General features: G+C 44.1%; 2 protein-coding genes across 2 annotated transcripts in view; one reads left to right on the top strand and one right to left on the bottom strand.

Moving 5' to 3' along the window:
• Nucleotides 1–23,142, bottom strand: part of LOC132460681 (cholecystokinin receptor-like) — a 97,888-nt gene that overhangs the window by 72,200 nt on the left and 2,546 nt on the right. The window lies entirely within an intron of this gene.
• LOC132460707 (uncharacterized) lies at nt 5,847–7,695 on the top strand. The gene has a single exon (XM_060055566.1). It carries the CDS (start codon nt 6,496–6,498, stop codon nt 7,429–7,431), a length of 936 nt encoding a protein of 311 aa, XP_059911549.1. The 5' UTR covers nt 5,847–6,495; the 3' UTR covers nt 7,432–7,695.

Below are 23,142 nucleotides of genomic sequence, written 5' to 3' on the forward strand. Positions count from 1 at the left end.
TAGGAGTAACTCCTAAAAATAATGGGCGTGTCACTCTTAAATTTAGGACTCCTAACTTTTTTCACTAAGAGCAATTCACAAAGTATTTTAGGACTAAAAGTAGCACCTAAGTCTAGGAGAGCTTAAAAGTCCTCAAGAGGACTCCTAACTCAGTAAGACCTATTCAGAAAGAATCTTAAAATGCCTGCGAGATGAAATGTTAGGATATTCAACTTATTGTGGAGTTAATGCGCGATGCAATAACATCCCCGACTAACAGGAATAATCCGATTAGTCCCGAAATAAAATGTTATAAAGTTATAAAGTTATAAAAATATATATATAACTTATAAAAAATAAAAATAATTGCGCCATCAAAAGACGAGGACGTGTTCGTCAATAGGAAGAAAGTGCATTCCATCAACACGCAGGTTGTTTTTGATGCAAATTTTAACATAGCCTACTGGATGTTGTTACAAAGTGGCCAGGATCTTCAGCTACCCATGATTCGCGCATTTTAATGGTGAGCGGTCTGAGGCAGCTTTTTGAGATGTACCAGTTGGGTGTCACTTGCTGGTGATGACTATCCATGCAAGACGTGGCTCTAGACACCCTACCTCAATCCACAACCGGGAGCACAGTTAAATGTAAGTGATTACGCAGATTACGCTTAGTCCTATGCGTAAAACACATCGTATTGGCTCTTTGCGAGCACACAAACATACACGAAATGTTGTGGAGAGAGGAATTGGGCAGATGAAACGTCGGTTTCATGTCCTCCACGGCGAAATACGCCTCACCCCAGAGAGGGCAAGCACAGTAATCACTGTATGTGCCATTCTACACAACCTCTGCAAGCGGAGGAACATTCCACAGCCAGGCGACGATGATGATGATGATGGCGATCAACATTACAAGGAATTTGGCCGTGTGGAACCGAGTGGACAGGCATTTAGGGATCACTTTGAAAACACATTTTAGGTAAACACCTTGGCACAAATCAGTCAACACTTGGGTAGTTCGTAACATTTATTTTCTTTTACGTATTTTTATTGTTTGCTTTCTCTCTCTCTTGAACGTGCAGGCTACAACGTCATTATCGTGGTCTGCACAAAATTGTCATCATGCGTGTATTCTGCTAACTGCACTATAACTACTTAATAGGAATTCATTTCTAGCCTGGGCTATTTCCTTGTTTTTCGGTGATTCAGTGGGCTCGTCTGAACAACCAATCACCGAACTGACAGCTTCTAAACTCGTGCACGAGAATTGACGTAATCCATAGCAATGGCGCGTCACTCTTAGTTCACTCTTTGTGATTTATCCTTAGTAAGAGTAGGTCTCAGCGGCTTTGTGAATAACTTTTAAGAAAAAACTCCTACGTAAAATGTTTTAGCGCGAGTTAGGAGCACTCCTAGCGGTAAGATAAAATGCTTTGTGAATACGGCCCCAGCTCTAGAGGATAGTGCCGTTAGACAGGATGAGGTCAAAGGTCAGAAACAAGAGAGAGGGGGGGAGATGGAGAGACAGAGGGAGACAAGGAGAGAGAGACACAGCGGGATTTGCACCACAGACCCGGCACTCCTAACAAAAAAAAAAACAGTATCATTTCTAATGACTGGTATCTTGCAGGTTGCTTAGTTTATTCACCGGTGCTTTAAGTACTCTTTTCCTTTGAAGTGACACTACTGAAGCGGCAATTCATTCCCTGTTGGTCGTTGTGGTTTGTCGATTCATCACTGCGGCGTAATGCTGAATAGTGGTGGATCTCTCTCTCTCTCTCTCTGTCTCTCTCTCTCTCTGCGCTTCAGAAGGGCCGGTCCACTATCGCCACGGATACAATTAAAATCGAGCGAGGCTGGAAAATCCAGAGAGAGCGAGAGAAAGACATAGGAAAAGAGAGAGAGAGAGAGAGAGAGAGAGAGAGAGAGAGAGAGAGAGAGAGAGAGAGAGAGAGAGTCTGCCAAGGGGACGAGATACTTCCTTGTAGAGTCTTCCTCGAAGATGAATCGCTGTTTTGTTAATTCCACTGCAGCTATAATCGATAGCAGAATAATTGCAATTCTTTCTTTGTTTTTTCCGAACTGTTTACTTTTTTTCGTTTTTGTTTTGTTGTTTAGACAAACTCGTCGTCATGGTGAATAGTGGTTGATCCCTCTCTCGCCTCATCTCCCTCTCCCCCCCCCCCCCCCCCCCCCCCCCCTCTCTCTCTTTCATAACTTTTTTCTTAATTTATTTTTGTAATTGGGTTTAATATAGCTAGGTGAAGGTGTTGTTAAGGTTTTTTTGTGGGTTTTTGTATTATTTGGGGTGTTTTTTGCGATCGACCAGCGGCTGCCGGTCGGTGCGCCTGAATGCGCGATCTGGGCCGAATGCACGGCTTCAAGATCTCCCCGACTTTTCCGTGCTCGGTTGAGGACTGCAGTTTGGCAGAAGTGGCAGTAGTCGTGATTTTTGTTGACAGCGTAGCGAAAGCAAACAAAGTAGTGGTTAAGGATTCCTTTGTGTCAGTATCTCCGCTAACTACACCTGCGGCAAGGGTCACCATCTCCAACAACCCCCCGTTTATCGGGGATGAAGTGTTGATCAGGGATTTGTCAAGGCAAGGGAAAATTGTGTCGGCTATAAGCAAGTTCATATGATTTTGAATAAGAAAGATGCTGAACTGAATTTAGTTTTCAGTATAAAAGTGAATGATTTTGATTATGCAGTGTTTGTCAACTCTGGCACTCTGAAATGTTTTGGATGCGGGAGGGAGGGGCATCTCGTGAGAACTTGCCCGGAGAAATCCCCTGGAAAACGAGCTGAGCCTGCTGAGGTGACAGCAGGGACCTCAACCTCCCTTCTCTCTGAACACCAACACCACCATCACCTCCTCCACCTTTAGATCTAGGTGGACACACCCACTTGTGATGTCACTAAAACACAGGAAAAGGACGACATTCAAAGCGGCTTGTAGCGGCCAATCACGCTAACACCTGGTGGCGGGATAGGACCCCTTTAAAACGGCACCATGGCTCTGCAAAAACGGTGCGGCAGGCTGTTAAAACAGGCCCAAAATGACACCGGCAGGGCCATTTCAAACAGTCAGCATCTGTTGCAAAGTGTTTGAGCCGGAGAATATCCCACTATGAGAGAGAGAGAGAGAGAGAGAGAGAGAGAGAGAGAGAGAGAGAGAGAGAGAGAGAGAGAGAGAGAGAGAGGTCCCCCTAACAGCAGATAGCTTCAGGATTTATTAGGACTTCCCAATACCTCTCCCCCTCCTTTCACAGCAAATGATAGAGAGAGAGAGAGAGAGAGAGAGAGAGAGAGAGAGAGAGAGAGAGAGAGCCAAACCCACACTCTTTCCACAGATGTGCCTCGTCCATAGGCGTCTGAGAGCCAGAAGCGACGTTAACATGTGTTCTGTTCACTAACCGGAGTCACTGGTGAAATGTGTTAAGAGGTGGGAGGGGGGGGGGGGCTTCATCACAAATGGATTCACACCTTTGCAGCCAGACACCAACTCGAGCAGGGAATTGGGTGATGAGAGAGAGAGAGAGAGAGAGGGAGAGAGAGAGAGAGAGAGAGAGAGAGAGAGAGAGAGAGAGAGAGAGAGAGAGAGAGAGAGAGAGAGAGGTGTAAGGTAACTTTATTTGTACCCAAGGGTAGATTTGGTTGCAGGTAGAAAGAGAGAGAGAGAGAGAGACAGTGAGACAGAGAGAGACGGAGAGAGAGGGAGACACAGACAGACTGACAAACAGAGTGAGAGAGAGGTAGCGAGAGAGAGAGGTAGCGAGAGAGAGAGAGAAACAGACAGACACTAGACAGACAGAGAGAGAGGCCAAAAAAGGTCTCAGCAATGAAAGTACGAAAAAAACCATTGATGACAGCAATGACTAAATACATGTCGCCCCCCTATCTCGAGGAACCCCTTCAGCTCTGATTGTCCTGATTAGTTCGTCTGCAGAGCAAACCTTGCGATAGGCACAAGAAGGCACTTGAAGAGGTTTCAAACCCCAAACCCTGCAGGTGAGAAGGGCCAGAGCTGAGGTGATTCCCAAAAATCAACGGAACAAGACAGTTTTGTAGGAAGGGGTCTATTTTGTTATAATGTCGTATGCATGGATTACAATTTCCATGCATTTCCAATGAGTCTTCCTTCCCAGCTTTTGCAATCATTTCAATATTTTACTCGCTCTCACTCGCTCTCTTCCACACATTCCACCCAAAGGACAAAACCCCTCCACCTCCGTTGGATTGAACAGATCAACACGACACAACTTCTAAACTTCCCGGAACCATTTTCGTACACAGCCTAGCGGAAGGTTGCTAGTTGGATCCCCGGCTCCTCCGAGTGTCAAGGTGCCCTGATGGAGGCACCTCACCCTGACGCTACGGCTACACCAGACGCGGAAATTCACTCGTGCGGAAATAGAACGTTCACCAAGCGGAAATTTTTAATTAACCGGCTACACTGGACGCGTTAAAAATTGGCTCCTTTATCTTTTATGATCGCTTGTGTTTATATATTTTATAAACCACAGTTCATCGGCACCAGTTAATCTGGATCAGAGTAACATGGGTAAGTATTAAGTCTACAGCAACCCGTAAATCAAACTACATTTGTATAACGTTAAATTTGAGCTAGACATAGTTACCAAGCAACCATCAACGGACATAAACCATAAAACATTGATACAAAGTTACGTTGGTAAGTGACCAACTAACTAATTTGATACAAACAAATTAGTTGCAAATGAAATAGCTAGGGTAACCAGCTTCCACGTCAAAGATCAATATAATATTAGTCTGACTAAGTAGGTTTGATATATAGCAAGTTATGTAAAACTTCGGTATTGCAGACAGGCTAGTTGCAGACATATTAGCATAGATGAAAAGCTGTGAATAATCTAACCTCTACAGAGTTGTTTTAAACGTATGTTTGTGTGATACTAACTAACTGATTAATTCGTTAATAACAGACAGGCTAGTTGCAGATAGTCTAGCATAAATGACAGATGTGCAATCTAACCACAAGAGAGTTGTTTTACAGTGCCTACAGTGAATAGGAGGAAGGCACTTGCCGTACTTGTTATCCTCCAAAGGATTAAAAAGAGGAAACGGACCTGGGTGACTGCAATCAACCAGTGCAGGCGACAGCAAGGGGTATTTTACAACCTGGCGGAGGAGTTGCGTTTTAACGCTGCAACCCATCGATCGTATTTTCGTATGACACCAACGCAGATGGACCACATCCTGTCAGTGATTGGTGCAGATCTCCAGCGACAGGACACCAATTACAGACTGGCAGTCGAACCCAGGGGGGCATTGCACCGCCTTTACTTACTCCATCAATTTCAGACAAACTGCATGGGCTTAGGTGTTGACAAGTTACAGAGAAACACAAAGGAAATATGGATTTAAATAGACAATTTATTGCACTATTAATACACTATAAGTCTGTGTAGTGAGGAATGGGTGAGGGCACAGTACTCTCACCACATTCCCCCCAAGTCTCCTCACTTGGTCTGTACCTCTGTGCCTGTGCATGTGAGGGTGGTGCATATAATAGTTGGGGTTGGCGGCTCTGGTGGGATGGCTGGCGGCTCTGGTGGGATGGCTGGTGGCTCTGGTGGGATGGCTGGGATGTCTGATCCCATGGCCTAATTAGACCAGGGCCCTGCGTCTGTGCCTGCTGGTGCCCTTGGTCCAGATCATGGACACCCTGGAGCCCTTCTAAAAGAGCAGCCACTTAATTTGTTCAGCAAGGGCACCAGACAAAATGTAACATCTCATCCTCCTCCTGTGGCACACGATGGTGCATGTGCTGTGGAGGCTCCTGGACCATAGCCAGCAGCCTATCCTCCAAAGACTCCATAGGTGCTGAGGCCCTCTTTCGTGCAGCAGGTCTGCTGTAGGGCTGTTTGATTATGGAAAAGAATGATAATCACAATTATTTGAATCAACATTGAAATTACAATTATTTAACACAAATATTTATTAGGTTAGGAAAACAATTGCACAGCCCTACCCTGTTGGTTGAAGAACCAGGTTGAGAATGCTGATCTGGTTGATGGTCATTCTCCTCCCGCACATCCTCTCCATGGCTCAGGTCCAATGCCTCCCAATCTTCAACTTGGTCTAGGTTGCTTCTAGAGCTAAAGCATAAATGACATGCACAATGATTTATAGTCTAGGTAAATGTATGCTGATTCTTAAAATGAGAAAATCTTTTCAGTTATTTTAGAACTTGTGCTATACGTAAAATAGTGTGCTGGGAATCAGTGAGCCATCACTGCCTTTCAGTGTTTGCACTGTACCTCCTGGGTTGAAGGTGGGGAATAAGAAAAGACAGGGCTTGGGTGTATTTCCACTCCTTTTGGGGTCCTGCTGCTGATCCACTCCGTGGTTGTAAAGTTTTTTTGGAAAATTGGTCCCTTAGGTCCTTCCAGCGACCTTGGCACTTCACAACTGTTGACATAAATTGCCAGATAATTGAATAACAGATTTTTTTCTTTAAAGTAACAATAACTGATGTATGTTGTACACCAGTTAACAAATTATATATTTTCCTACAGATTCCTTGCCACCGGAGAGTCTTTCAGGAGTCTGGCTCTTGCCTACAGGCTGGGCAGAAAAACAGTGGCAGACTCCGTTCACATGACCTGTAGGGCAGTTGTCGATCACATGATGGAGACCCAAATGCCGAAACCAGCGGAGGAATCATGGACAGCTATCGCAGAGCGCTTTTGGAGAAGATGGCAGTTTCCAAATTGCATTGGGGCCATCGACGGGAAGCACATTCAAATTCAAGCACCCAAAAAATCATGCAGCCAGTTTTTTAATTATAAAAAAACATTTTCAATAATCTTGTTGGCCCTGGTGGATGCGGACTCAAAATTTATAATCATACAAGTTGGCGATTTTGGCCGTGCAAGTGATGGTGGGGTGTTCGCTCATTCAGCACTGGGGAGGGGAATGAGTGAAAAGACTTTGAATGTGCCAGAAGACACCCCCCTGCCTGGTTATGGTCAGCAAGGTTACGTGCCATACATGATGGTAGGGGATGCTGCGTTTCCCTTGAAGCGGTACCTGATGCGACCCTACCCTGGCAGCAACCTGTCAAGGCATAATAGTAACTTTAACTACAGGCTGTCAAGAGCTCGCATGACAGTGGAGTGTGCCTTTGGCATTCTTGCGGCCAGATGGAGGGTTTTTTTGTCAAGAATATCCATGCTGCCGTGTCATATAGACATGGTAGTCATGGCAGCATGTGTGCTACATAATTATCTGATCAAGCCTAAGAACAGAGATATGGTAGAGGGTCAAAGGGATGGAGAACATGGTCTGCAAAGTGTCAGACACATGGGGGGTAACAGAGGACCCAGGGAAGCCCTTCAGACTCGGGAGTTCCTCTGTAATTTCTTTGACTCCCCAGAAGGAGCTTTAAATAGTGCACATAATGTGTAAATAATTTTGTAAATAATGTAGTTTAATAGGTTTGGATAACATGATGATCATTGTATATATCTTTTTGTAAATATATATTGATATTTTGTAAATAGATATTGATTATCAATCTCTCTCTCTCTCGCTCTGTCTGTCTCTCCCCCCGCTCTCTTTCTCTGTCCGTTTCCCTGTCTCTCTCTCTCGCTCTGTCTGTTTCCCTGTCTCTCATCAGACATTCTTGGTTCCAAATGTATGTTGATTAAAACGTTCTTGTTGACACCATGATTCATTTTAATCTGTTTCCACTTAAAAATACATTCTCAGGATAAGCACTATAGACTAAGTAAAACAATTTTAAAGTAATGCTATAGACATAATGATTTTGAGGAACGTCCACTATTATGAATAATTAGTATTACTATGGTCCAGTTCAATAGCTGCTTATAGTATAGAAGTATAGTATAGAAGTTACTCACCAGTTATGCCAACTGCCTCCGAAACAGCTCTCCATCCGGCATCTCTTTGACGTTTATCCTTATATTTCGGGTCACTGTGGTCGTAAAGCTGTACTCGTTTTTCAACTTCATGAATTAATAAATAATCATCCATTCTTGAACTATCAACTATCGAGGCCTACTTGCTATCTATATACTTACACTGTCTACGTATACTATCTATCTTATACACTCGTCTTCAAACAGAAAAGTAATGTTTTAATCGTTAAAAACGTTAAATCTCCATAGTAACAGCTCTCGAGGGTTTGGGAAATAATCAGATTTATTGATTCCCTCATTATTCACAGCAAAATATATAATGGTTTTCATTACATTTCATTGATTTATTACCATACTCTATCTTAAAAGGCCCACGCAAACCTCACGGAAAATAATAAAAATAGAAACCAGTCTATGTCTTAATTTTCCACGTGGAAATGTCGGCGCGGTACGTTCAGTTTCAGCGTCTGGTGTAGCCACTCTCATTGCTTTCAACGGTTTCGAATTCTGCTGCGTTCATACCGCGTCCGCAAAGCAAAATTTCCGCGTCTGGTGTAGCCGCGGCCTGACTGCTCCTGACCAGCATGCTGTCGCCCTGAGGAGTCGGCTCCACCGTCGGTGTGTGATTGGGTGAATGAATGGGTGAATGTGTATGAATGGGTGAATGGGGTTATGAATGGGTGAATGTGTACATAAATTGGTGAATGTGTGTATGAATTGGTTTATGAATGGGTGCATGTGTGCATACATGGGTGAATGTGCATATGTATGAGTGAATGTGTGTATGAATGGGTGAATGTGTGTATGAATGGATGAATGTGAGGCAGTATTGTAAAGTGGACCACTGGTTAGAAAAGCGCTATAGAAATAGTCTTTTTACAAGGTCCCTTTAGTATCTGGCCGGTCTGACGGTGCCTTTGTTAAGGTTATTTATGTGACTTCATGACTTCTGCCAAATCATTTCCCATTTCTGTTCTTATCCCCAGCTCACCTAGACACTTGCTGATTGTTTTGTGCCATGGAAACGTTAGCTTCTTGTGGTTAGCAGAATGCAGCTTAATTGGCCTTCTTAACAACACCATCCCCTAACGCTATAGCACATGCTAACGCCTTGCTACAGCGTTAACAGGGTTTTTGCTAATATTGATAATGATCAATTGCCCCAATATTAACAACTGTTAATATTGCCCCCGCAGAGAGGGTCAGAGTCTGACTTTATGATAAAACGCAGAGGCAGTAAATATGTCGGTGGGATGTACAGACAAACAATGCAATGCGATACACTCTCTCTCTGTCCTTCTCTCTCTCTTTCCTTGGCTCCCTGTCTTCCTCTCCCTCTTTCCCCCTCTCCTTGTCTCTCCCTCTCGCCTTGTCTCCCTCTTTCCCCTCCCTCTCGCTCTCTCTCTCTCTCTCTCTCTCTCTCTCTCTCTCTCTCTCTCTCTCTCTCTCTCTCTCTCTCTCTCTCTCTCAGCACAATCAACATATTGGGAGAGTCTGCAGCATTTTAAAAAGCTTTAGGCGCTATTGTTACATGAGATTAGATGCAACTTTATTAATCCCCCATAGCAGAAATATATTGAATATTGTAAAATTACTAAATGCGAAATTCCTAAATTACAAATCACAAAAATTACCAAATTCAAAAAATTACAAAATTTACAAACAACACAATTCACAAAAGAGGTAAGTCTGATTTTCCTGCTCTTTTTCGCGTAGCATCGTGCCGCAATTAGCCTAGCGTAGCATACACACTGGTGTTCATCATGGTAACCCATATGGTCGATAACTAACCCTGGGCATGTACCTACCCCTGTCCTGGTTGATGGGAGTGTCAGCCAGAAGCGCCAGAGGATATGTTAAATTAAGGAAGTCAATTAAGGCATTAAGGAAAAATTTGTACGGTAATTCAGTCGGGCCGGCTGCTTTTAGAGATGATTTCAATATATAGAATGCAAACACAGTATTTAGCTTTATTTAGCTTTAGCTTTCTGCAGAATCTTTAATATATATCATTTTCTACAATGCATTTTTTAACTTTGGCTTTGTTTTTCAGAAGATAGAGAAACATCAATATGTCGCTGTTAGTACAGCAAGGATGTTCAAAGCACTAACAATCACTAGATTAACCCATTCCCCGCATACAACTTATTTGCCTACAGCAAATTTAGCTAGAATACATTACATTTCACAGTAAGTTCATCATCTCTTTACATAAGGTGGCGTCTCTCCACTTCCAAACACAGTGCTTTGCTTAAACTCACTCTTTGATAGCATTTGCATTTCTCCTGCTTTGAAAAGGCGTGAAATGTTTTGACAGTCACAAAACTGGTTGGAACAGCAGTGTGATGTACAGACAAACAATGTGAGGACATAGTACTTGATCTCCCTCTCTCTCTCTCACTCTCTCTCTCTCCCTCTCACTCTCTCTCTCCTTGATGTTTGCTATGTGTACTTAAACTTAAGAAGCCCAATATGCAAACCCTCAGATCAAACTTGCACACTAAGCCTAGATAACATGTGTGTGTTACATGAACTAACAAGAACATCTTAATAATTATAGGTACTCGTCTGTAACATCTATAAGCAAATGTTTTACCCATGGGCAGGCACGACTTGAACACAGCATAACTGAACCATAACAAACAGCTTCGAAGTGTGTCTGAAATCAAGGGAATACAATATCTGATTGGCTCGGGCCAGACTACAGACCTCCGAGACGCAACAAAGCATTAAACATCCAGCAATCTATCATGTATAAGAAGCGTTCTCTCTCTACCTCTGCCCCCCCCCCCCCCCCTCTCGCTCTCTCTCTCTCTCTCTCTCTCTCTCTCTCTCTCCCTCTCTCTCTCTCGCTCTCTCTCTCTCAGCACAATCAACATATTGGGAGAGTCAGCAGCATTTTAAAACCCTGACCGTGAATGTTTAAGTAATTCGCTCACAAAACAGCACAAAATAGATGTAGGCGCTATTAGCAAAATACATGAGATTAGATGCAACTTTATTAATCAGCCGTAGCAGAAATTTGTCAAATTACTAAATGAGAAATTCCTAAATTACAAATTACAAAAATTACCAAATTAAAAAAATTACCAAATAACACATTTACAAAATTTACAAACAACACAATTTACAAAAGAGGTAAGTCAGATTTTCCCGCTCTTTCTCGCGTAGCATCGTGCCGCAATTAGCCTAGCGTAGCTTACACACTGGTGTTCATCATGGTAACCCATATGGTCGATAACTAACCCTGGGCATGTACCTACCCCAGTCCTGGTTGATGGGAGTGTCAGCCAGAAGCACCAGAGGATATGTTAAATTAAGGAAGTCAATTAAGGCATTAAGTAAAATCTGTTACAGTAATTCATTTGGGCCGGCTGCTTTTGGAGATGGTTTCCAAGAGGTTTTAGTGTGATCAGTCATTCCAGTAGGGTTTTGGTGCATGCCAAGATAAATTGTCTCATGCACTACTTTAACAGTATAATAAACAATGTATAGAATGCAAACACAGTATTTATCTTTAGCTTTTTTTAGCTTTAGCTTTCTGCAGAATCTTTAATATATCTCACTTTCTACAATGCATTTGATTACTTTGGCTTTGTTTTTCAGAAGAAAGAGAAACATCAATATATCGCTGTTGGTACAGTAAGGATGTTCATAGCACTAAATCAATCATTAGATTAACCCATTCCCCGCATGCAACTTATTTGCATCCAACAAATTTAGCTAGAATACATTACATTTCACAGTAAGTTCATCATCTCTTTACATAAGGTGGCGTCTCTCCACGTCCATACACAGTGCTTTGCTTAAACTCACTCTTTGATAGCATTTGCATTTTTCCTGCTTTGAAAAGGCGTGAAATGTTTTGACAGTCGCAAAACTGGTTTGAAAAGCAGTGTGCTGCACAGACAAACAATGTGAGGACATAGTACTTGATCTCTCTCTCTCTCTCTCTCTCTCTCTCTCCTTGATGTTTGCTATGTGTACTTAAACTTATATGCCCAATATGCAAACCCTCAGATCAAACTTGCACACTAAGCCTATGAAGATAACATGTGTGTGTTACATGAACTAACAAGAACATCTTAATAATTATAGGTACTCGTCTGTAACATCTATAAGCAAATGTTTTACCCATGGGCAGGCACCACTCGAACACAGCATAACTGAACCATAACAAACAGCTTTGAAGTGTGTCTGAAATCAAGGGAATACAATATCTGATTGGCTCGGGCCAGACTACAGACCTCCGAGACGCAACAAAGCATTAAACATCTAGCAATCTATCATGGATAAGAACCGTTCTCTCTCTCCCCCTCTCCCTCTGCCCCCCCTCTCTCTCTCTACCTCTACCTCTCTCGCTCTCGCTCTCGCTCTCGCTCTCGCTCTCGCTCTCTCTTCATCTGATGATATGCAAAGACATTGCCAACGACTACAGAATGTGTGTGTGTGTGCATGTGCTTCTGTAATTGTGTGTTTATGTGTTTGTGATCAATACAATCACTGCCCCAGCTGAAGGGTAGTATATCTTTGCCTCGATTAATCTGTTCTCTCTCCCAACAGACTCATAGGGTTGATTACGCTCCGGGCTGACCGAGGAAAACATCTGTCTTATTTTGTTTTCAGTTCGGTTTTACTCGGTTTTACTCACTTAGTACGTCCTGGCACTTGATGTACACACTTAATGAATGTTTGTACATCCTGGCACTTATTGTACACACTTATTGTATGTCGTACGTCCTGGGACTTAATGTAGACATTTATTGTATGTTGTACGTCCTCGCACTTAATGTACACACTTATTTTATGTTGTATGTCCTGGCACCTAATGTACGCACTTATTGTATGTAGTACGTCCTGGCACTTAATGTACACACTTATTTTATGTTGTACGTCCTGGCACTTGTATACGCACTTATGTATGTCGTACTTGATTATAGCACTTAGTTGTGTAGCATCTTATCCTAGTGATCTTTAGTACTTAGCATTGTGTAGCATCTTATCCTAGCTATCTTTAGTTCCAAGCATGGTGTAGCATCTTATCCTAGCTATATTTATTACACAGCATGGCGTAGCATCTTTCCTTAGCTATCTATAGTACCTAGCATTGTGGAACATCTTATCCTAGCTATCTTTAGTACTTAGGATGGTGTAGCATCTTATCCTAGGTATCTCCTAGGTACCTAGGGGGACGCTGGGAACGTGATTTCTTTTCATTTTTTGGTGGGGATTTTAAACTTTCATGGTTTTCAATTTTTTGGTGAAAAAATAGGCTACCTGAAATAAATGGCAGATTTTCATTTATTCGTTTCTAACCCCTCTACCGTCTCAGCTACTTTTTACTGTCTATGTGCAGTGTAACGGTGGTCAGACAGGCAGCGTGGTTCGGTCCTGCACACGCCCGGACTCCCGTAACATCAGCTATCGTCATGATCTCTATAGTAACGCTGATAAACATAACCGACACAACACAATCAAACACAATCAAACATAAAATTTACACATTTTATTTCATAGCCCGTTTTCCTCCTTCCTCTTGCAGTTGTTCAGTTACAGCTGCTATGAGCGTAGTCTCCACGAAAAAACGTTTGCATTTGAAATACAAAATATATAGGCCTTATTAGGCCTCTGCGCGCAATCTGTTGCCTGGGCCGATGTCACGGTGCCCGCGGTTCCCGGGCCATTCATTCATTGACAGGGCACAGCGGGAGACGCGGGAGTGCCGTGCCCGCGGTTCCCGGGCCGCTGTGCCCGCGTTGCCCGGGCCGCAGTGCCCGCGTTGCCCGGGCCACTGTCACGGTGCTCACAGTTTGTGGGCCATCCATTCATTCACGGGGCACGACGGGAGACGTGGCGGCCAGGAGTCGTGGGAGTGCCCACGCGAAATGGTTGGAATGTTCAATCCAACCATTTCTCCCTCAACTCTTCTTTCTTGGCCAAGATCTCTCTCTCTCTCTCCTTCTCTCTCTCTCTCTCTCTCTCCCTCTCTCTCTAGCCCCCCACCCCCCCGTGTGTCACTCTGGAAGTTGAATTAGGTTTATTACAGTGATGGACAGTGTTGTTAGCCAATCAGAGGTGAGACATTTGGATGTCCTGAATATTCATTAATATTTATAATAATTATATTATAATATTTAATATTAATATTCATTTCGATATTTTTCAACCAAAATCGACTCAGAGGGCATTCATTGCTATTAGAGACCACCTCAAAATCAATGAAAAATTATGCAATGACACCTTTAAGCAAAATAACACGAGTGTGAGTGGGGTTGTTAGTTTAATTTTAATAAACAATTTTTTTTTTTTTTTACAATTTTACATTTTATTTGGGGGGGGGGACGGGGACGCCAGAGGATCAGGGTAAGGTCAGGGGGGCGTTTGCTCAAAAAAGGTTGAGAACCACTGGTGTAGCACCTTATCTTAGCTATCTTTAGTGCTAAGCATGGTGTAGCGCCTACTTTCATTTTGAAGACGTTTCATACGTTTCAAACATGTCTTACACGCTAGACGATAAATCGTGGCAGATTTTTTCGCCACCAAATTCAGATGTTTCGTCGCCGGCGTCGGTTTGCGACGGAGATGAGTCAGTAAAGAATCGCTGGCGGTCTGATTTGATGAACAATGATAATGTCGTTAATGACAGCGGTGCCTCTGTCTTAATTTCAGCGCCCCCCCCCCCACCACTGCTCCCTACCCTACCTACCTCGTGGTTATGCTACCTTAATTTGGTGGTCCCCTTGTCGCCGTGGCGATGTCGGTTCGATATTAGCCTGGTGGTCCCAACAGTCATTATGGGGAGGCATCACTGCGCACACACACACACGCACGTAGATGGAAACACACACACACACGTAAATAAAGACACACGTAGATGGAAACACACACGTAGATAGACACGCATAAACGTAAATAAAGACACACACACGCATAGATAGACACGCACATACACACATACCATGGCATATGCCGTTCAGAAACGGCATATGGCGTTCAGGAACGGTAACTGCCGTTCAGGAACGGTAACTGCCGTTCAGGTGGAACGTCATATGCCGTTCAGGAACGGCAACTGCCGTTCAGGAACGGCAACTGCCGTTCAGGAACGGTAACTGCCGTTCCCAACAATGGTATATGACACCAGCACGCCCCGCCTCCTCCGTATAATTTCAAGACAAGTATTGCCGTAAATGTAAAGATATATATTTGGTCTTTATTGGCACTATATCACAACATAACGCCATAAATAAAAGGATTTATAAGTTTCTCTTGTCCGTTCTGTTGTAAGGATATCTGCGATCTTGTTGCTTTTGAAATGACAGATGCTTTTGAAAACAGCCAGACTTGCTCCGTTGACGGTAGTAAGCCTAGCCTTTAATCATCTGCTCGTTCCAATCACTTCTTCTGATTGCTTGTAAGTAACCAAAGACGTCTCTTGTTTGCCTTAAATGGGGTGCGAGTTGATGGTATCCTGTAAAACCTCTTCGTTTTGTTAGTCTTATTAAAACGGTTTGTGCAACCAACCGCACAACAAGGCATGATTGCGGCTCTTGTCTAGTGTTGGCTCGTTCGTTCGCGAACCGGTTTGAATGAACGAGTCTTTAGGACGAACGAACCGAACCGGTTTGTTTCTCTCCTTCGTCTCGTTCACCATTCGATTCACCGGAAACTCGACTGAACGAACAAACGAGTTTCCGGTAGCACTAACTCCACTGAGTCTGACTAACTCAGCTGAGAACCGTGCAATGGCGTGCATTCCATGATGCGATTCACCGCTACCGGAAACTAGGCTGATTCGCGAACGACTCCTCCCAGCTCAGTCGAGTTTCTGGTAGCACTGAGTCTGACTGACTCAGCTGAGACTGTGCAATGGCATGCATTCCATGATGTGATTCACCGCTACCGGAAACTAGGCTGATTCGGGAACGACTCCTCCCAGTTCAGTCGACTTTCCGGTGAATCGACTGAACTAGGAGGAGTCGTTCGCGAATCGTTTGTTCGTTCAGCCTGGTTTCCGGTAGCGGTAACCAGGGAATGGACGCCATTGCACGGTTCTCAGCGGAGTCAGTCAGACTCAGTGGAGTTAGTGCTACCGGAAACTCGACTGAACGAACGAACAAACGAACGATTCGCGAACGACTCCTCTTGGCGAACTGAATCACGCGAACTGGGTCACGGAAACGAATCATTAAATCCACCACTACTCTTGTCGCTCTCGTCTCTTTCCTGCATGACATGCGCGTAGAGCGGGGAGTGACGTAGACTGATAATCCCTCAGAGTCCTCGGTTGCTAAGCGACGTCAACGTCTTTGGCGGACGATTTCTCAACTGATCAACACTACGAATGCTGGTAACAAATAAATTGTATAAAGACACACCGTGTACATTTATTTGGCCATATGCTAAAGACGTGTCTAGTTCACCGTCATGCTGGCTGTGTTCAGTAAAATAAATAGCGATGTTTTAATAATTTTGATTGATTTCATACACATCAACAAGCCTCTCCCTGTGTCGTTGTGTGTGCCTGTATCCGAGGTGCGTGTGCGCGTGTGGGGGGTTCTTAATTGACAGATTTTCGAATATTATTCGAATACTTATCAGCGAATATTGAATAGTATTTTTTGCCAGAAATGCACATCCCTAGTACTTACCATTTTACATTAGTGGCATGCCAGTGGAAAAACGGTAGGTGCTAGTATAAACTGGTAATTAGGCCTACCATTTTACATGAGTGGCATGCCAGTGGAAAAACAGTATAAACTGGTAATTACCATTTAACATGAGTGGCATGCCAGTGGAAAAACTGTGGTTCCAGTAGGAAATGGAACTTCCGATTACCATAACTGGCTTGCCAGCGGAAAAAAGTTGGCCTATATGCCATGATACCACTGGATCATGTCGGTATTATGACACTGGATCAGTGATGATAGGAACCTGTAGGCCTACTTACAGTTTTGGGTTAAACACCAATAAGAACAAAAGCAAAACGTAATATTTGGCCTATTGAATAGTTATGAGCTGAAGCAGTCATACAGTAGGCTATAGTCTACGCTACTAGGACACCTTGATAAAATGAGTGGAAAAATGGATGACTGTCTAGCCATAGGCTACAGTGCCACCCCATGGTAGATATAGGGACCTGCCTCTGTAGTCATGTGCTGTGTTCCGATATCCATACTTCCATGAGTACACTTAAACGTTCAACGTTAAATCTCTGTTATCGATTAGTCAGACCTGTTTAGGTGGCTAGGCTCACTACCGTCACCGGAGCAAGTCCGGCTGTTTTCAAAAGCATCTGCACTTTCAAAAGCACCAACAAACAGATCGCACATATCCTAACAACAGAACGGACAAGAGGAACGTATAAATCCCTTTATTTACAGCGTTATGTTGTGATATAGTGTCAATAAAGACCAAATATATATAGCTTTACATTTACGGCAATAATAAATTATACGGAGGAGGCGGGGCATGCTGGTGTCGTATACCATTGTCCGGAACGGCAGTTACCGTTCCTGAACGGCATATGCCGTTCCCACCGAACGGCAGTTACCGTTCCTGAACGGCATATGCCGTTCCACCTGAATGGCAGTTACTGTTCCACCTGAACGGCAGTTACCGTTCCTGAACGGCATATGCCATGGTATGTCAGTTGTCGCAGTGGCACATGCCACAGGCCAATAAACGATCTCGGCATCTCTCTACACACACGTCTATAGAGACACGCACACAAACCCACACACCAGTAGATAGAGACACTCATGCACACACGTAGATAGAGATAAGCGCAAACACATTTGGGTAGACACGCACACACACAAACACACAAAGACTATTAAAAAATGACACATGAGATAGTGACACACACACACACAAACACACTGACTCTTTCCCTCAATTTCTCTCACTCTCTCTCCAACATTCTGACATGCTCCACATTCCTTAAGGGTGTGTTTACAAGGTCTGTCTGTTAGCTGCACACCTGTTGCTCGATAACCATTCAGAGTGCAGATTTCCCTTTACGGTGCGTTCACACCAAATTGGGCTTTGCAGGGTTTGTTTACCGGCGTTGCTATGGTTACTGGTCTTGTGTGTTCCAACGGTTTATCAGGTATCTAATAAATCGCTGTCTTATCAATTCTTCATTCACCGCCTCTTCCGTGGTCATTACAATATTATGAATAGACTGCGTCGGGTTCTCCGACGTCTCTCCCTCTACCACAACAAGTAAAGACATGCAATGGTGGTTGCTCGGTGGTTGGCTCGGCCATGGTTGAGAATGAATTGGCATGAAGCACAGTTGGCGGGCAAAAGATGTGGCGCGACAAATTCGCCTGAAAAAACGTGCACAGCGACAGATTATGATTTGTCCCGCGACAAAACTTGGGTGACAATGCAGCGACAAATGTGTATTTTGGTGTGAACGCAGTATTACAGAGAGAAAGACTCTTATCTTCAATAGGCAGTCGTGCATGTGCTAATAGTGCCTCTCTCTCTGCTCCCACCCTCCCTTATCCCACACAAGTTATTGACAGGCGAGATAAATTCCTTACCAATCAGGGATGGGTCCGCCCTAATTGGTCAGAAAAGTCTTTTCGAAGTGTCTCATTCAGAGGCGGGCACTCTACCAGAGAGTTCCATGTTTTAGACTTGGAGAATACAGCATTCATTTTAACCTCCAATATTTGTTCTTACACAACTTTTATGTGTGTGTTTGAGAGAGTAAGTGTGTGTGCGTGTGTAAGTGCAAGTGTCTGTCTGTCTGTCTACCTGTGTGTCTGTCTGTGTGTCTGTCTGTCTGTCTGTCTGTCTGTCTGTCTGTCTGTCTGTCTGTCTGTCTGTCTGTCTGTCTGTCTGTCTGTCTGTGTAATTCAGTGGAGGCTTTTCCATTGAGGAGAGGGAGGAAGATCCTCCTTAACATTGGTGAGAATAAAAAATGTAGATTGCCCGGACTACTGTCATGGATTAATGCCCTTAAATATGACTACTTTAATGCCTTTGAATATATAATGTTAATTTCCCTGGGAAATAGGGACATTAGCACCCCCTATGGCCTATTGACAATGACTTCAGGGAGGTCGTTCCTCCCTCAGCCTCCATTGACTCCCATTAATTTCCCCGAAAGTACTGGCGGCCGGTGAATAACATGGGTTTCAATGGGAGAGAGGAGGAAAGTCCTCCTCTGAGTGGGTGTGACCTTAAGGGGTCTGTCTGATTCGCGCAAAAATCTATTGAGCTGCGCTATTAACCAATAAGCAGGATCCGTGGCTGGTGAGCAGTGTTGCAGATTGGGCAAATTTCCCACCCAATTGGGCTACTTTTAATCTGCCCAATCGGGCAACGCTGTCGATAACAAACCTGCTCTGCATTGCCGCTCAGTCTAAGAGACGCAAAGCAAGTCAAATCATCTGAACGATAGCGAGATTCTAACATTTGCAAATAAAGTGTACAATGGAAACTTTGGAAACAGAGGACATTGTTCATGTTTTATTACACAAAGCATTTCATTCATTGAGTTACAGTGCTAAGTTAGCGACCAAAGAAAATGGTAGACCACTTACCAAAATCGAGATCACCAAAAGTAATGGCAACGTCAGTGTTGTGGGTGCTACATGGTTTGCTAGGTACTCATGGCTTACTGGGATCATTACTAGCAATCGACTGTATTGCTGGCCCTGTTTGCTCTTGAATAATGGCAAATATCCAACGTGGGCTGTTCATGGTTTCACTGATATGAAAAATCTTGATTGGGCAACGAAACGCCACGACAAGTGTCAAGATCTCGTTGGTGCTGCTATACGACTTTCCTTGCTAGGCACCATGCTTATAGATCAGATTGTTTGAAATCATGTTCTTGTTCGTTTACTAGTTTGTTACCCTGACCGTTCTGTGTGGTATTGTGGAAAGGGTGTGGAAAGGGTGAATGTTGCAGAGCATGATGGATTTTAAAAAATCACTTTTGATCTTGAGTCTTTTCTTAAAACAATTGTAACTGAAAATAAACATAGCTAAATAACAACCAATAACTTCAGTCATTGAGGGCAAAAATAGGCCCAATGATAGGCCCAGATTTTTTTACTTACTTTTAAAAATCAAGAGTATGCCTGATTTGACCAATGGGCTTTGCATCCTTTCCTTCTGCCCTTACAGTCCATTTCAAAAATCATGCTGCCCACCAGCTTTCAAATTACAGTGATGCCACTGGTGGCTTTGTATCAATTGTATTGACATCCCTCCCTACTATTTTGTAGTTCACCAAAAGACCCTGAAACAACTTGAGTCTCACATTCTTATGCCACCATACACCAACAGTGCAAGCAGGCCAATGGCAACCAAGCGTGCAGTCCTTCCTCCCTCACTTTAAAAACCTCCAGCCGCCACTGGTGTGTATGCGTGTGTATCTGTTTGTGTGTGCATTGTAGGGTATACTAATGTTGCGACACATGTAAATGTAACTATTTGTCAACTTTCTCTGGATTCTGGATTCCCCGTCCGTCCGTCCGTCTGTCTGTGTGTCTGTCTGTCAGTCTGTCTATCTGTGTGTGTGTGTGTGTGTGTGTGTGTGTGTGTGTGTGTGTATTGTAGGTAGTACGTGTGTTTGAGAGTGCAAGTGTGTTGGAATGGGTGTGTGTATGTCTGTTTGTCTGTGTGTGTATTTGTGTGTGTATGTCTGTGTGTGTGTGAGGGTCTGTGTGTGTCTGTCTGTCTGTGTGTGTCTGTGTATGTGTGTGTGTATGTGTGTGTGTGTATTTGAGGGTGAGAGTGTGTGGGAGTGTGTATGTGTATGTGTCTGTGTGTCTATGTGCGTGCACATGCGCGTGTGACTGAAGATTCAAGATGGTTTTGTAAAATGCACAACAATTACAGCCACATTCGCTGGTAATGAGATTCTTGAGACTGCTGTCTAAGGCACCTAAGGAGGAGCTTGAGACGTGGCAGCCATCTGTAGCGCCTCCTTTTTTAGTATTTTTTAACTGTGTGTGTTTGTGAGATTGTGTGTGTGTGTGTGTGTGCGTGTGTGTGTGTGTGTGTGTGTGTGTGTGTGTGTGTGTGTGTGTGTGTGTGTGTGTGTGTGTGTGTGTGTGTGTGCATTTCAGAGGGTCAATGTGTATGTGTGTATTTGTGTGTGTGTGAGTGTGAGGGCATTTTAGAGTGTAAGTGTGTGTGTGTGTGTGTGTGTGTGTGTTTGTGTGTGTGTGTGTGTGTGGTTGTGTATGCGTGCATGTGAGCACATAGCATGTGACAATGTGTGTGTGTTTGTTTGTGCGTGTGTGTGTGTGCGCAAACGTACGAACGAACCAAGTGCCGAGCACTAACCATAACTAGGTTAACCCATTCCCCGTATACAACAAAGATAGCTAGGATAAGAAGCTACACAACTTAATACTATAAGTAAGTACGACACACAATAAGTGCGTACATTAAGTGCAAGGACGTACAAACATACAATAAGTAGAAGGGGTGGGAGGGGGAGGCTTATAGAAGCATAATTTAGAAAGAGATTGTGTTAAAATGAGGTAGCCATCTCTGTCATTGGCTGGCACGCCCACATACACACACACGCACATGCAAAGTAAGCACTCACACACACACAAACACACGTGCGCGCTTAGTACGAACACGCAGACATGCACGCACACACGCTTACTAAGAACGTGCACACACACGCGCGCAGTAAGCATGTGCCAACACACACACACGCTTAGTAAGCATGTGCCAACACACACACACACACACACCAACACACACACACAGGCTTACTGAGCTGGCTTTTACAGAACGACCCAATCAATATATTCTCTGCGGGTCAGCTAGATCGTTACCATAAGGTTGCTAGTTCGAACCCCGGCTCCTCTTAGCCGAAAATTGAGTTTTCCTCAAGCAAAGCACCTCTCCCTAACTGCAATACAATACCCGGTCGATCACACATCTCCCAATGCAAATTGCATACCAATCACGAGGTAGAGCGGGTTGACTGGTAACCGGAAGGTTTCTGGTTCGATCCCCGGCTCCTCCTAGCTGAGTGTCGAGGTGTCCCTGAGCGAGACAACCTCACCCTGACTGCTCCTGACTGGCTGTCGCCCTGAGGGATCGACTCTGCCGTCGGGGTGTGAATGTGTGTGGGAACCGTTAAAATCTTAAACGCCGTAATTCGAAATGTAATTCAAAATATTAGTCTGTTTGTTTCGTTAATCAGTTAAATCTTCTTGTTCCTAATCGGTGTCTAGGATAGGAAGCACTCATGGCATGCAAAATAAGCCATCATTATGTGTGTGTGGTGGGGTGTTCTGTTTAAAGATCCCATGGCATGAAAATGTCACTTTCTGAGGTTTTCTAACATATTCCCCAAGCCTAACAGTAGCTAAAAATTTAGTTGGGTGTAAAACGAGTACTAGGCATTCTGCTCTGCCTTTTAAGAAACTAAGCTCAGACCCGCCGTTTTGGAATTCTCCACGGATGTCGTCATAAGGGGACATGCCACCTCCCCTTTCTCTGCCTTGCCAGCCCAGAGAATTTGGCCCGCCAATGAGCTACGACCGTGCAAGTGCCACGTGTGTACGTCAGGGATGGAAATTAACACCCGCCACATGCCATTTGCGGGTGGATTTGTATGGTGGCGGGTGAATTGTGTCACTCCACCTGCCACTGTGTCGGGTAATACTTTCCAGTCAGGTCCGATCAAATTTACATATTTAATACATTCGTCATACGGCGCTGCACAGTTCCACAACCATTACTGCCAACATCCGGCCCTCTTCTTCTTCTACGCCTCTTTTGCTGAACTGCGACTGTCAACATCCGGGATAATATACTGGTTACAGGGCTCTCAAGTCTCACGCATTCGGCGTGAGACACGCGCAATTCAACCCATGCACACGCTCACATGCCACACTTCGTATTTCTCACGCAGAGAAATGACCAGGATAGCGCCCACCAATTTGGGCCGCTATTTAACAGTGTTACAGGTAGGAATCAAATGGGTTTCCCGTACGTAGGGTAACCAGACGTCCTCTTTTGCTCGGACATGCCCTCTTTTTGAGACACTTTTAAAAAATGTGTGGCGGAATTTCAAAATCGTCCGGGATTTTATTAAAGCCTTGCGTTGCGTTTCTCTGGGTCGTTCACACACTAGTTAGGCTACGCCCTCCCCTACTCAGTTCTGTTCGCTTTGCATTACGCCTCGTGCCCACTGCACCATCAGTCAAAGGACTCAGAAGGCGTGGCTGACGGATGGGGGAGG

This window comes from Gadus macrocephalus, chromosome 7, assembly GCF_031168955.1.
Source record: "Gadus macrocephalus chromosome 7, ASM3116895v1".
Lineage (NCBI taxonomy): Eukaryota > Metazoa > Chordata > Actinopteri > Gadiformes > Gadidae > Gadus > Gadus macrocephalus.

Coding starts and splice junctions, on each gene's coding strand:
- LOC132460707 (XM_060055566.1), top strand. CDS start 6,496: ATGTATGTTGTACACCAGTTAACAAATTATATATTTTCCTACAGATTC.